This window comes from Silene latifolia, chromosome 9 (genome assembly GCF_048544455.1).
Source record: "Silene latifolia isolate original U9 population chromosome 9, ASM4854445v1, whole genome shotgun sequence".
NCBI lineage: Eukaryota > Viridiplantae > Streptophyta > Magnoliopsida > Caryophyllales > Caryophyllaceae > Silene > Silene latifolia.
The window spans coordinates 57,149,127-57,164,012 of record NC_133534.1 but is presented as its reverse complement, the minus strand read 5'-3'; the positions used below and the strand labels follow the sequence as shown (position 1 = coordinate 57,164,012).

Genomic DNA, 14,886 nt, shown 5'->3' with positions numbered 1-14,886 from the left:
TGGTCATTTCGAATTTGAGATAGGTTTTGTCGGGTTTGGCTCCTCAATTCATTATCTGGTCAATTTTTTTCGATTATTTTACTACTTGTGGTTAAATTCTGGTAAAACTGGCAAAAGTTTACCAGACCAAAAGAACCGAACCAACTTATCCGAAAACCGCCTAATAAAACGCGAAAATTCGCTGAATAAAACCGGCTCGAAGGTTAATATATTTACGTGATAGAATCCGAAATGGTAGTCCCGTACCAACTTGTGACGTGACATTTTGAATAGGGTTTTAAAAGATTATGCATCAGTTTTACAATGTATTAAAGGCGTTAAAAAGCGATTCTGACTTACTAAACGATATTATAGCATGTTATTGGTTAATTAACGATGTTACAATGGGATGGGAAGTGATGAATGTGGTATTTAGTATCGAGGATTGACCGAAATCGACCGAAAAATACAATGTGTCGCTATTTAGTATATGATTATTGAATTTTAAATTCAACAAATCAAATAAAATAGGTATTTACCTATTGTTTAATTTAAATAATTAGTATAATCGAATTTATAGTGATATTTTAGCGTAAAATATTCAATTCATTTACAAACTTTTAATAAATAGACTTAAAAATCATGTATCTCGGTCCATTCGGTCTAGGTCTAAAATAACTAGGCTTGGACTGGACGGGACTGAAGACTGAAACTTCAAAAAATAAGGACCGAGAACCGGACCTAAAGAAATTCGGTCTAGCTTGGGTCCAGAGCTAAACTTGCTCACCCCTACTTATATCATCTCTATGATCTTTCAATACTAAAACGGTGAGACAAATTGTTATATGACCTATCAGATAACAAATTGATCTTTTCTAAAGCCTTATACTTAATGTTGTTACAATTTTTTAACACAAAATTACAAGGTAAGTCGGTTTCATAAAACTTGGGTTTTTCTACTTGGTATTCCTGTGTTTTTTCGAATTTTAAGTGGTATCTCCGGGTTTTTGAAAACATCAGTGGTACCCTCAAACTTAGTAAAATATTCTTAAAATACTCAAACTAGTAAAAGCAAGTTTTTAAATAGTTAAATTGTGTAAAGAAAATATGACGATTGAGTAAATGATAATTATGTTAATGGTATAACAAATTATTGCCAAAAAAATCAATCAAAAATACATAAAGTAAACATTTAAATGAGGCAGATTAGAACATTTTGTGTATTTTAAGATGTTTTCATTAAGTTTATGGGTACCACTGATATTTTTATACGCGAGGGGTACCACGTAGAATGCGAAAAAAATACAAGGGTACTACGTAGAAAAATTCAAAAATATTCATTTAATTAATGCTAATAAAATGATTAGTTCTTTTAGACATTGGGACATTTTCACAATATAAGACCTCTCAGTCTCTCGCGCAATAAGTACTACGAGTATTCTTTTAACGTAATTGCTAAATCTAACATGTCATTTTACTAAATCCAACACATTTTGCCTATTTTTTTTTTTTTGCCACCATTACCCTTTAAAAAAACCCACAGTTCCGAACCCTAACACCCCTTCCTACAGCCCCAATCACCCTTCACCCGCACCGGCCGCCTGCCGTCGGCGTCAACCTCCTTCCCCCTCGGCGTCAACTTCATCCCACCTCGCCGTCTGTCCAACACCTTCGTTGCGGTTGAAGGTGGATCAAATGATGCTTGTGGCTGATGAGTCGGGGCAACGAACATGGTGGGGAGAGGATGGTAGGCGCGGGTATGGCGGCGAGGAGGAGTGATCGACGCGGGGATGGAGGCGTTAAGCGGTGGTCGACGGTGGCAGATGGTTGGGGGAGGGGTTGTTGGATGTTGGATAATGTTAGGGTTTGTAAGGTTTTTTTTGTTTTTTGATTTCTCCCTTTGGGACAGTGAGAAATTAGGGTGAGAAATGAGAGGGGTAAATTCGAAATAAGACGGAAAAATGTGTGGGATTTATTAATCTTGTGTGTAGGAGCAAGTCTCTTTTTTATTAAAGTTATTGCTCTTTCAAGTACGACTTTTACTCTTTCACGGACTTTTTGTCATTATTTTTCCATACTTTGCCCTTCTTCTAACCAGAACAAAAAACAAACAATTAAATTTTCTTCTCCTTCCTGTCAAAATTACTCGTGCAAATCAAATCTAAACTAAATTACATTAGTATGAATTTAATTCTCATATTATCATAAATGATTCAAACTTAATTGATCATCCGATTAACGATGTCTCATAAGATCCGATAAACCCTAATTCGTGCAATTTGGGGAATAATCAGACATTCAATGATGTAGTTTGGGTTTATGATTCATCGGTTATTGAGGTGAATCCGTATCCGAATTCTTCCGCGGGTTCGAATTTGGGATGTTCGAAGAGTAATTCCGGTGTTTAGTCAAGTAATTCTTGTGATCGTGATGTTGCTTCGTCGCATTTGTTGATTAATAATAATAATATTATTAATGATAGTGCGATTAATTCGGATTTAAGCCGGTAAATTACTGAGATTGAAGAGGCGAAAACTAGTAATCAGAGATATGGGAATGATACTCGTAATAGCAATGATAGTAGTAGTAAGTGTGTGGAAGTCGAAACGGAAGAAAGAAAATAAGAAAGACCGTGCTGCCAAAACTAGGAGTAGTAAGGTGGGTGGCGGGGTATATAGAGTAGGCCTGGCCGGCGGGGTGCGGAGGAGGAAACGGTGGGACAAGGGAGGGCGGTGGTTGTTGGGTGGTGGTGATTGGTGGTGGTTAATTGGAGGGATGAAATTGAAAGGGTAATTGAGTAAATTGTAATAGTTGTTGAAATGGAAGGGTATAATAGTCATTCATGTCCATGATTGAGTAAATCATGCACATGAATGAGCATAATCCTTAGAGCTGATCGAAAGCGGGCTTGGGCCGGACACGGGCCGGGTCCAACTGCTAAAAAAGTGTCCGATGGGCCTTATTTTTTTAGCCCAGGCCCGTTAAGCGGGCCAGTTTCCATTGTCCGTACCCGCCCACTTCAAGAGAGCGGGCCGACCCGTGGGCCTAACTTAAATCAAATACAAAAATTAGTGTTTCTATTAAAACACGAGTTTTTTATCGCTACATCCCACTAAAACTTAACAATTGTCTTTAAAAGTTTACCCTTAAGAAATTATACTAATTTTCAGAAAATAAGTTTACTAGAATTTGGAAAATAACACAAGTTTGGCAATGTTCTACTGTTCTACTACAAACATTAAAAGTTCATTTTTGTCTTGGTATTTGTGCGGCATTGTTAGCGGTTATATACACTCTCGTGTAAATACTTGAAAGGTACTATCATTATACGATAATCCCGTTAGCATGTCCATTCTTGGAGAATCAGGATCAAGGGCTTGATGACTTTTATGAGGTTACTTTTTATAGCGGGCCTAGCGGGCCGCCCGTGGGCAATTTTGTTTAGTCCAAGCCCGTCCATTTATTCTAGCGGGCCTAATTTTCTTGTCCGTTACCCGTTTAATTTTTGATTTTTCTTGTCCAAACCCGCTATTTTAACGGGTCGAATGTGTTAGGTCAAACGGACCGGCCCGCATTTGATCAGCTCTAATAATCCTTTATTAATTACTAAAATCTCATCAACATAATCTGAAATACTGTGTATTAACACGTAATCGGCACTAATATAGAAACAAGCCCGTACCTTTTTACACGGTTAAAGACTGATAAAAAAATAAAATAAAATAAAATTAAAAGGCATCTCTCAAATTTGAATTACACATTACTCCGTAGCTCCCAGTAGTCTCGTCCCCCCTAACCCTAGTCTCCGTAATCCCTGAAATCAACCCAGTAGTACATCCTCTTCAAGCTTCTCAATTCCGCCGCACAAATCCTGTTTCTATCAAGGTAATTTCGTCTCTCTCCTTCCTATTCTTCGTTTTCGTTGCTTCTTTAATTCAATTCAAAGTTGTAATTTTGTCAATTTTAATGTGTCAATTAAAGTTGGAGTGATTATTTTTCGATTTATAATGTGTCAAATAAACTAAATAAGGTTGTCAAACTTTTTTAATTAAAATTATTCACACAAATACTAATTGTGCTAATAGGGTTGTGTTTGGATCCGTTTTACAACTATATCAGTGTAAAACCGTCTTGCACAAGACTAAGTTTGTGTTCTCTACTTTGAACATACTCGTCTCATGTGTCGGTTCATGCAGTTATACTCAATTTGGATTTCTGGGATTAGTATTACAAGATGAGTACACCGCATCAAAGAACTCCTAATTCTGGAAGGCAGTCCTTGTTTTTCAATGATTTAGCTACACCGGTTTCTTCTAGGAGGGGTAAATTCTCCACTACTGGTCAGGCTGCTGCAGTTTCTGCGTTATGGCGTGAAAATTTTGCTAATTCTGATCTTCCACCGCCCCCCGTTTTTACCTTAGAAGACCGCTCTGATTTTTCGCCTGAGTCTGGCATCATGGACTATCCAATGTCCCCTGACGCCAAGTCAGACCCGAGAACTCCTCTTCAAGGTTCTGGCCGAGATTTTTCTTCTTCATTTAAAAATAAATCTGAGGCCAGTACATCAAATGGTGTGACGCCAAGCCAGCAAAATCAACAAGGGACCTTGAGTTTGAATTGGTGGTCGCCTGGTAAAAGCACTAGCGATCAAGAAGAGAAAGGGAAGGGTTCCCCTGTTGAGGGTGTAGTCCAGCCTGGAGCATTGATTACACTTCCTCCTCCAAGGGAAGTAGCGAGACCCGAGACACAAAGAAGTAGCTTTCCTGCTGGGAACCTCAACGAGGAAGAGTGGGTTACTGTTTATGGGTATGTTACATCGGCACCAGTTATGTCTATTGATGAAGTTCTTTTCTTAGATATTCATATTCTGCAGTGTTTTGTTTATTTTTCGTAGTAGAAATGGTTAAAGTACATTTTCACTCTCGTGTAGATTCTCCCCTGGTGACACGAATTTTGTCTTGCGGGAATTCGAAAAGTGTGGGGTAATCTCGAAGTACGTTCCAGGACCTAGAAATGCTAATTGGATGTACATTCTGTATCAGGTTTGTTACTTGCCTGTTTTGCTATGTTTCTCTTGTTCTCTGTTCGTCTTTTCCCCTCTTTTTGGTAAATTCATGTCAACATTACCATGTGAAAAATATGGCTAGCTGTAAGTGGCGAAGGATGGATTTGACTAGTATTTATGTCCAATTGATCATTGCTCTGCATGTTTTGCAACAATATACTGTCGTGTGCATCTTTTTAAACCAACTAATCAGCAAAGCTTCTCTTAGATCGTTTACTTTAGTTGTATCAATAAGTGTGGTTATTCCCTATCACTTTACTGGATTATGAAAAATTATTGTTTCTTCAGCGGCCAAATCAAGGATATAATGTGTAAAACTAAACCAGTTAGTATTGCTCTGGTTGTTAGGAGCTTGGTAGCGAGATTTTATTTAGTGGTGTACCAAAACTAAGAGGTGCACAACGTGCATCAAGGGCTATGGTCATTTAAAAGTAAATCCTTGAGCTGCCTTGGTTGTGAAAATACATGGTCAACCTAGTAAGCCATGTTTTCTAGCACATGGTTACATGATTCGGAGTTCGCACCCCCGATTCCCGAACCAGGTTCGTCGTACCCGAACCGGGGTCGTTCGCGAACCAGGTCGCCGGAGTTTGCGACCCAGGCCGGTCAGAGCCACGAACTGTGTTGACAGAGAGAGTTAAGACCATATAGCTTCACCGGAGAAGGACTTAGCACGGTGGGTTTGGTGGCTGGAGGTGAAGGGAGGGAACGCGCTTAATATTTTATTGAGTGATTGTAAAAAGTAGATGGAGAATAATTGGTAGGTAAGATTTTATTAAAATACATCTTTACTCCCTTAAAAGAGTGGGGGCGGCTGACTACTAGGTTACTTTTTAGAAGGGTGGTTTGGTCTTTTGCAACACTTACTTTTAAGACTCTTCCAAAGTGTAATACGTAGTATTTATGACAGTGTTACTTTATTTTACACAACTTCCAAAGACAGAAATATAAGACTTCCTATTTTCAATACGGTAGTTCTTTGAATGTATTTAATTTTTTTTAAAAAAAAAAGCTTGTATAAAAAAAATTTTAGTTTTACGAATTAAATTATAGACTATTTATTTACACCTCGAACCCAGTTCAGTAGACATAGCGAATCACGAATTTCGAACCGAATCGAACCCCGAACCATGTAACCTAGTAATCTAGCATATTGTTATAAAGAAGAAATCAATGGCAAGCTCTTGGCTCGGTGTAACAGCGGTAGTTGTGTGTGTCGTTGTCATCGTGGGTCTGCTAGGTATGAGCTAGTTATTTGGGTGTTGTGTTGGTTGCACAGTGGTGGTTTAGGAAAAGCACATAACATAACTAAATTAGTTTAATTTAACAAGTTGCTTGACAATTTTTAACATAATATAACCTAATACGGAGTATAGTTGAACTTAATAGGATCTGACCGAACTGGACTTGTAGGATGATAGGATCTGAATTGAAGTGAACTTGTAGGATCTGAAATGAACTTAAAGGGAGTGTCTTTAAGTTCAAAAGAATAGGGCCTAACTTTCTCTTAGGTGCTGTTTGGCCTTGTTTGTGTAAAATAGATTTTCCTTCATAAAAGGGGTTTATTCACAAGTTACTTTTTGGAAATGTTTTGGTTGTTTGGCCATACTTTTGTAAAAGCGGTTTATATAAAATGTATGTGTTTGGCCTAACTACTTTCATACAACTTTTGTTTTGCTTTTTTTTGGTTGTTTATGTAAAAAGTAGAAGTAGAATTAGGAGTAGAAAATATCTACTTCTACTTTTGGGGGTGATTAATCAGTTTTTAACTTTTTAAAAGTAGTTTTAAAACTCCTAATTTAGGGTGTTTGGCCAAGCTACTACTTTTTCAGTTACAAAAACACTTTTAAAGCTTGGCCAAATAGCACCTTAAATGTAAACATGACGCTGACTGCTAAATCCAATTTATCAGCAAATTATCCAGATTTGTCCAAACTATGTCGCCCCTTCTCAAGTCAGGCCTTTCATTGGGATAAATAAGAAGCCAAATTATTCCCGGGATATTGTTTGCAAATTTTAATTGTTAGCTAAATAAAATGTAGCATTATGTAATTGGGTGCTGCAGCTTTTTACCTCATCTTTACTGAACATGTAAGGGATATTTTTTAAGTCCCTCGTGACATGAAGCCTGGTAGAGATTGTTAAGATATGAATGTTACATGAAATTGAGTAATTCAAACATTAACAGCATTAACAAGTCTATTTCACTTTCTAATTCTATTTAGTTTGGGAGAGACACCAAGTACGGACCATGGTACCATACAACAACATTACCCCAGGTGCCTCAATGCCTCCCGCAGCAAATTGCGGGGTAGGGGGGAGGGGGATGTATGCAGATTTATCCTTGTGTTAGCGACATAAAGAGGTTGTGTTTCCGAATGACCGAAGATGAAAATTATGTCGAGAATTGCTTAATATAAGATACCGCATTTTAATACCATGTTGCATAACTAGTGTCTATATCTAAACAGCACGAAGTGTTTAATGTGAAAGATGTTAGCTTTGATATTCTTTGTACAGTGTAATGATATGGTTTTTTGTGCACTATCCAATTTTCCCTCTAGACTTTTGGATTTATTACACGTTCCTTTTTGGGGACATTCTTGTGTGACGTTTTTCCATCTCCTAAAATTTTGTCCAAAAGCCCTCAACCCATGTAGTGAATTCAAGTGAATGGAGGGAGTAATTATCTTCTAAGATTTTTTCAACTTTTCTGTTAAAGATCCCAACACTCTAATGACCTTTGTAATCATCATGTCTTGTTAGTGAATTCTGACTTGGATGGTCATCGTTGACACTTTTCACGTGATTTCCTATATGCAGAACCGAGCTGGTGCTCAGAGAGCACTAAGCAAGAATGGGATGCAAATTAATGGAGTTCTTATAGTAGGTGTCAAACCCGTAGACCCAACACAACGCCGGGATTTGGATGAAAGGGCGAATCGGCAAGGATTTACCCCTTTACCTCCTCCATCTGCCTCGAATATCGAACAAAATGGTTCTAGAACTGTCGGCCGTCCTTTTCTTCAAAATGGCACCGGTACAACCCGACAGTCTAACGCTATTGCATCCCCTGAGAAATCTGTTGTATCCAAGATCGTCGATTTGATGTTCGGTGTCTAGGAAGGAATCAAGCGGACGCGTTATGGCTTCAAATCACAGGCAGGTTATGACTAATTTTCAGCACAATTGAGTGTATTATTGTGTATCCAGGAATGTTAAATGTTTCCTCAAGAAGCAGCGATGTGTCTGCAGTATTTAAGAGCTTGGAAGATGAGAAAAAAAAAATGTTAAATGCATGGTAACCACCAAAGGGTGGATTTTGTATCTTAAATCATTCATTTTTGTCACATTTGTTGGGGACCTGGTTTGAGTTATCTTTAGCAAACCTTTGTAATCTGAAAACACACTGTTTGTAGCGAGTTGCTTGCTTGTTGGAGACTTGGGAGGATCTATTATGTTCTCCACTTCGTGATATGGCAAGACTTGTACTTTCAAACTGTGCATCAGTCACCCATACTCTACAGTCTACACCCGGATATCGTATTGCGGTCAAGTTATTGAAGTACACAAGTGAAAAGCTGTATGCATGATTTTACTTGTGCTCAGTGCGCTACAGGGCGATATTCACCTTTACCCATCAACTTTGCTTAGTAGAAAAGTAAAAGCAACATTGCTATTTTTGGTCTATCTTAGAATTGAGCTAATTAAACTTTTATTGCATTTACAGTTTGCAATTTTTACTTTCCTGGTATTGTGATCTAATATTGTAGCAATTTTCTGCATTTTTGAGGGTGCAACCGTGCAACTGTCGGCTTTTGTATCTAGGTTTGGGTTATTTCCTCTGTTTCAGTGACCATGGAGAATTTGAGATGATATAGGCAGTATGTATTTAAATTAGTGATATCTCGACATACTGGTGAGCAAACAAATGATGTAGCCTTCATACTATTCTCGACATATTTTCATCGTTGTTGTGGACTTGTGATGGTCGTCGATTATCATCTTGTATTGGCTGAGCGATCGTCTATGATGCGCAGCAAACGTGAAACCACACCACTGGCCCGTTACACTATTTTTTTCATTTAAAATTCTGCGGACAAACAACCAAATGCCCAAACTGGTAAGAAAAGTATTAATTTCGTGACATGTTCGTAAAAAATATGAAGGATTGTGACAAAGCAACAAAAAGAAAAAGTGTCACCATTCTTAATAAACTATTCCACAATTAGAAATCTGGTGGGAGAAACATATAATTAGTTTTCTAAAGCTAAATTTTGATGCATCGAAAACAAATTATAATAAAGTTGCTTTAAGATATTTTATAAGAGATTATAATGGTAAAGTCGTTTTGTTAGGAGAAAAAAAGTGCAGATCTAATAGTATTTTTGTTGCGAAAGCTCTCGCTTTAAAATAAGTCATTTTAGCAGCCAAACAATTAAGAATCTCAAAGTTAATTGTGGAAGGTAATAAATTCCTTGCAAAATTTCTAGTATTATTAAGGATGTGAAATTAGACGGGTGACGCGCCTAAAATGTCGCAATAAAAGACGGCCAAATTAACAATTTATATACCACAAAGCATACTAATTAACACTAATTCTAAACTAGTAAAGTAGTAAGCAAGGGATCGAACCCAAGAGAAGGGGGGTTTTGCAATAGTGAAATTAAAAGGGTGTGACAAAGTGACAACAAATATGTAAAAAAAAGGAAGGGGGAGGGGGGAGGGGGGAGTGAGGGGGTTTGGTTTGGTTTGGTTTTTAATTGTAACAAGAGCAAGATAAAAGAAGACCTCCACTACGACCACTAGAATCCACCCCAAAGTAATTGGGAAACCCTAAAAGAGAAGTCTTCATACAAGCAATATCTACAGAGGTATGAGTTTCTTGTAAAAACAAAAGTAGCGGATGGAATTTAAGGACACATCTATGTAGATACGGAATTGTAGGATCATCCGCTTCACCAAAGCCCCTACAATTCCAACAAAAGATAGTCATTGTTCCCCGGGTGGTGATTTACGGTCCACCACCTGACCTAAGAGATGCCTCCCATCTTCAGCGCTTCTTTTTGAAAACAAATTTTAATTTCCTACCAGACGAGTCCATAGGATCATGACTAAAACCAGACCCACGACTAGGACCAACACCCAGAGTGTCGCGAAAAAGAATGCCCACATCAACCTGTCGAGGGGGCGTAACTGGTTCTACGAGTCCCAAAGCCATGGTAGCATCCAAATCCTCTTCTGGAACCGTCATTTTAAAAGCAGGGGAAGCTGGAGTTGCAGAAGTAGAAGCTCCAGTGGGGTCAGGCAGAGCGCGAATCAGGGGATGATGCTCCAGTAGAACTTCCCTTGACTCATCCTCATGAACCACAAGCTCAGGTGCTGGTGCAGAGAAAGGAGCTTCCTCATCATCTCCATTTTGAGATGGAGAAGAAGAGAAAGAAAAAAATCGGTGAATCCCCTCCGGAGTCAACATGGGCAGAGTCATCAGGAGCGGCGATGTTAATCTTAGAGGTCAAATACTTGGCACGAGAAGGTAAGCCCATAACTTAAGGAGTATAAAAACGCGAACCAGGCGGTCCATGAAGGACCAACATTCCCCTGGCTCTAAGCTCTTCCATTCGCGCATGAATACGACGAGCACCTTGAATTTTACCAGATGGACAGAAGGATACCCGGTGACCCACTTCGCCACAAGTTTTGCAGAATCTAAAAACTCCCTCATAAGAAAACCCGATCCATTGATGATCCCTGTCACTAATAGCTAGATAGCAGTCAGGGATCAGAGGTTTTGAAAGGTCAACCCAGACCTTCACCCTAACAAAACAGCGAGTAGGAGTTAAAGTATTGACAACCTCCTCCTCACAGACGTCACCAACGTGAGACAAGAGGTAAGCCACAACAGAAGAGTGCATTAAATGAAAGGGAATATGTAGAACTCGCACCCAGACCGGGACAATATGAAATAACATATTGTCAGGAAAGGTAGTAGCATAGCAAGGACGAAGAACCAAAAGACTGCCATCAATATTGACAGTCTGACGGTTTCTGAAATACTGGTAGTCAACAGTAGAGGAGAAGCTGAACAAGTAATAAGGTTTCATGGGTCGAATAGAAATCGACCCATTTAACCTCCAGTTGATGCCAATCAGAAACAAAATCCGGTCAATAGTCAGATAACGTTGGTCTATAAAGCGAGCAGTGAGAACTTTGTTGAAATCAAGACCCGTGAGATCAACACAAAGATGTGGGGGAAGTTTTATACTCACCCCTGCCCGACAAGGAGCAAAGGATGAAGATGAGGCCATTGTTTATTGTTTTTGGTTTTGATTTTAAAAAGGTGTGTTGATCTGGGATAATTAAAAAATGTAGAATGCAATATATAGAAGGAGCAACTAATTGCAGGGTTGGCCGAAGAAACACGCGGTGGCAAAGCAAGAGCTAAGGAGGACACGTGTTAAAACAAAGGCCGGTAGCCGGACACCTCATCACTTCATGTGGAAGTGGAAAGGTTGGCAGAAAGATAAACAAGTGGGAAAGAAGAGTGGGTTTGGCCGTAAAGATAAGGAAGTGGGTGGATGGAGTTGTTGTTTGTCGGAAAATTGAGTCGGCGGAGAAAACCTATTGAACAAGGAAACTCTCATTTAGAGAGAAACTCTCTAGAGATAGAGAGGGATTTTTTTTTATTTGCGCCTACCCAAATTCGGTTGATGTTCATGTCCTTTGTAGTAACCCGCATTTTATCTTCTGTAAATTGGGTTTGCATCTACCTCAGGGTGTGTATAATGATATGTACATTATGTTCATATATGGGGAATCTATGTTTCAGTATCGTTCAAGTTTATGGGATCGGATCTCTAATGTTATTTTGGGTTGTACCCCTTTTCTTGTAATTGGGGATTTTAATCAGGTTGAATTGCACTCCGACAAATTCGGTGGCTCCAGCTCTATACGCGGTCAGGTTGATTTCACGACATGGAAACTTCTAAACTGTTTGGTAGACATTCCTTTCTTTGGGCCTCGCTTCACTTGGATGAATGGACAGTTAGGTGATAATTGTATCATGGAAAGACTTGATTGGGCTTATGCAACGCAGGAATGGTTTGACATGTTTCCTCAGACCTCTTTACTAAACTTACCTATTCTTATTTCCGATCATTCCCCGATCATTTTACATTTGTTCCATGCTCAAAATACCTTCAAACGCCCTTACCGTATTGATAACTGGTGTTTAAATTTTCCAAAAGTTGTCTCCCTTGTTAATTCAGCCTTTCAAACCCCGATCTATGGCTCCTTACCTTTTGTTCTTTCCCGTAAACTAGCTACCGTGAGATTTTCTATCCTACAATGGGTTCTTCACCATCGTCTTACTTATGGTATAAATTGGTCGTGCATTGAGAAGGACCTGGAACTATCAGCTACTGATATTTCGGATTTTGATTCTGCTGATGATTTCCAATTGCTACGTTCTAATCATCTTCAGCTCATTTCCAAACAACATGGATATTGGCCCAGCGGGTTAAGCTTCGCAATGAGGTCTTAGATGGGTTGCCAACTCGATTTCTCTTTAATCGAGTCCGACAGCGTTCTGTTAGACAACGGCTGATTTCGATTCACACACCTGCTGGGATATGGCTACATGAACCGGAACAAGTTGAGCATGAAATTCTATCTTACTTTAAGAATCTTTTGTGTGCACCTACAATTTCGTCGGCTGATTCATCCTTTGCTTCTTTGGAATCATTTCTTCTGTCTTTGGACTTGCCATCACTTTCCTCGGCATAAAGCTCCATTTTATCTGCACCATTCACTGAATTTGATGTTCTTCGAGCACTCCGCACTATGAATGGTTCGAAATCTCCTGGTCCAGATGGTATCACACCATGGTTCTACCAGTTCTTTTGGCCTCAAATCGGTTCTCTTGTGTCCGCGGCTGTACTACAATTCCTGAATTCGGGGGTTATGCTCAAGGAATGGAATAACACACACATTGTCCTCATCCCAAAGATTGACCATCCTGAGTTGGTTACTCAATATCGTCCTATTAGCCTATGCAATGTTATTTACCGCATAGCTTCTAAATGCCTTGCAAATAGACTCAAGCTTGTTATCCCTTCGATTGTTTCGGATTCACAGCAAGCATTTATTCCAGGTCTTCTAATGTCGGATGGCTGCCTTGTTGCTCATGAAGTTCTGCATTATATCAACAAAACCAAGAAAGGGACTACTTATTATGCAGTTCTGAAGCTAGACATGAGCAAGGCTTTCGACCGAGTATCCTGGCACTTTCTTATGGCGGTTCTGCGCTATATGGGGTTTCCTACTCACTGGCGCGACCTTATTTGGGAATGCATCTCCACAGTTTCTTACAGTGTTCTTATAAATGGGACTCCTTCAAGTATTTTACGACCTACTTCTGGTCTACGTCAAGGCGACCCACTTTCCCCGTATTTGTTTATTATCTGCATAGAGGCTTTATCTCGTCAGCTGGCCATGGCCGAAAGGATGAAACTTTTTACGGGAATCAAAATCTCGCGATATGCACCAACTTTGTCACACTTGTTCTTTGCGGATGATGCTTTACTTTGCTGTAAAGCAACTCCTAACTCTTTTGAAGTTCTACGAGATTTGCTGAAGAAATTCGAAGTTGTATCGGGTCAAATGATTAATTTGGATAAATCCTACATCAAATTCAGTCCGAATTCGCCAGCTGATTTTCAGACACACATGAAGTCAATACTCAAGATGCCTACGGTCTCTTATTTTGGTGACTACTTGGGTGTTCCAATTGATATCCCTCGCAAGAGATCGAAACCGTTTCTCCCTTTAATTGACAAGTTTACTACTCGCATTGCCTCGTGGTGCGCGCTTCATTTGAGCCAATCAAGCAAACTTGTTATTGTCTCTTCTATCTTGCTGGCTTCTTTAAACCATATCCTCTCCTGCATTCCTATACCGCATGGGGTTTGTCGAAAGATTGATGCTTTGATTGCTGCATTCTGGTGGAGAAGTGACTGGAACAAGAATTCGATTCACTGGCTTCGTCGTGATATTTTACATGCTCCCAAGTCATATGGCGGACTTGGTATTAAAAATACTTTCGTGCTGGGCCAAGCCTTACTCCTTAAAAAATTCTGGCACATAACTTCTCAACCAACTTCTTTACTTGCAAAATTCTGGACGGTTAAATATAAAAAAGACTTACCTATTCCGAAGTCCAAGTCTTTGGTTTCAAATGTTTCTTACGCATGGTCGGGAATTTGCCGTGCTGTGAATTTAACTAAAGAGGCTGTCTGTTGGAAAATTGGAAGTGGTAAGTTGATTAATATTTGGTCCAGTCGATGGGTTAATGGCGAGCTACCTACTCTTAATCCACAATGTCAAGACCCATTACCACCTTTATCATCCTTTATTTTGCCATCTGGGAATTGGAATCCAACAATGCTCTTCCGTTACTTTTCGACAACAACAGCAAAGGTAATCATTGCTATGGAACCTCCCGTACCTGAGATTGATGATTTTATTTATTGGAAATTTACGGAGGATGGTTCTTATTCTGCCAAGTCCGGGTATTGTTTCCTCTGGTCACAAACTTCGTCTGGTTCCTCTGTTAGATCTAGTGCACCGCGTTTTCCTTGGCATATTGTCTGGAGAAAGAACCTGCCATGAAAGTTGTCTTTGCTTCTCTGGCGAATGGCTCACAATATTTTGCCAACGAATGCGAATTTACTTTCACGCGGTTTGAATGTGCCACAGGAATGTCACTTCTGTCATAATTCGATTGAATCGATGGATCACTTATTTAGATCTTGTTTGATAACACAACATTTATGGAGGTCTTC

General features: G+C 39.3%; 2 protein-coding genes across 2 annotated transcripts; one reads left to right on the top strand and one right to left on the bottom strand.

Annotated features, from left to right (window-relative positions):
- Positions 1–3,729: 3,729 nt before the first annotated feature.
- LOC141599796 (nuclear pore complex protein NUP35) lies at positions 3,730–8,543 on the top strand. Its single transcript, XM_074419912.1, has 4 exons — positions 3,730–3,864; positions 4,176–4,785; positions 4,910–5,021; positions 7,868–8,543. The coding sequence occupies exons 2-4, from the start codon at positions 4,214–4,216 to the stop codon at positions 8,165–8,167; spliced, it is 984 nt and encodes a 327-aa protein (XP_074276013.1). The 5' UTR covers positions 3,730–3,864; positions 4,176–4,213; the 3' UTR covers positions 8,168–8,543.
- A 2,050-nt stretch (positions 8,544–10,593) lies between these two features.
- On the bottom strand, positions 10,594–11,352 carry LOC141601070 (uncharacterized). The gene has a single exon (XM_074421332.1). The coding sequence runs from the start codon at positions 11,350–11,352 to the stop codon at positions 10,594–10,596; it is 759 nt and encodes a 252-aa protein (XP_074277433.1).
- Positions 11,353–14,886: the final 3,534 nt, after the last annotated feature.

Coding starts and splice junctions, on each gene's coding strand:
- LOC141599796 (XM_074419912.1), top strand. CDS start 4,214: ATGAGTACACCGCATCAAAGAACTCCTAATTCTGGAAGGCAGTCCTTG. Junction 4,786..4,909: donor GAGTGGGTTACTGTTTATGG/GTATGTTACATC, acceptor ACTCTCGTGTAG/ATTCTCCCCTGGTGACACGA. Junction 5,022..7,867: donor GGATGTACATTCTGTATCAG/GTTTGTTACTTG, acceptor TCCTATATGCAG/AACCGAGCTGGTGCTCAGAG.
- LOC141601070 (XM_074421332.1), bottom strand. CDS start 11,352: ATGGCCTCATCTTCATCCTTTGCTCCTTGTCGGGCAGGGGTGAGTATA.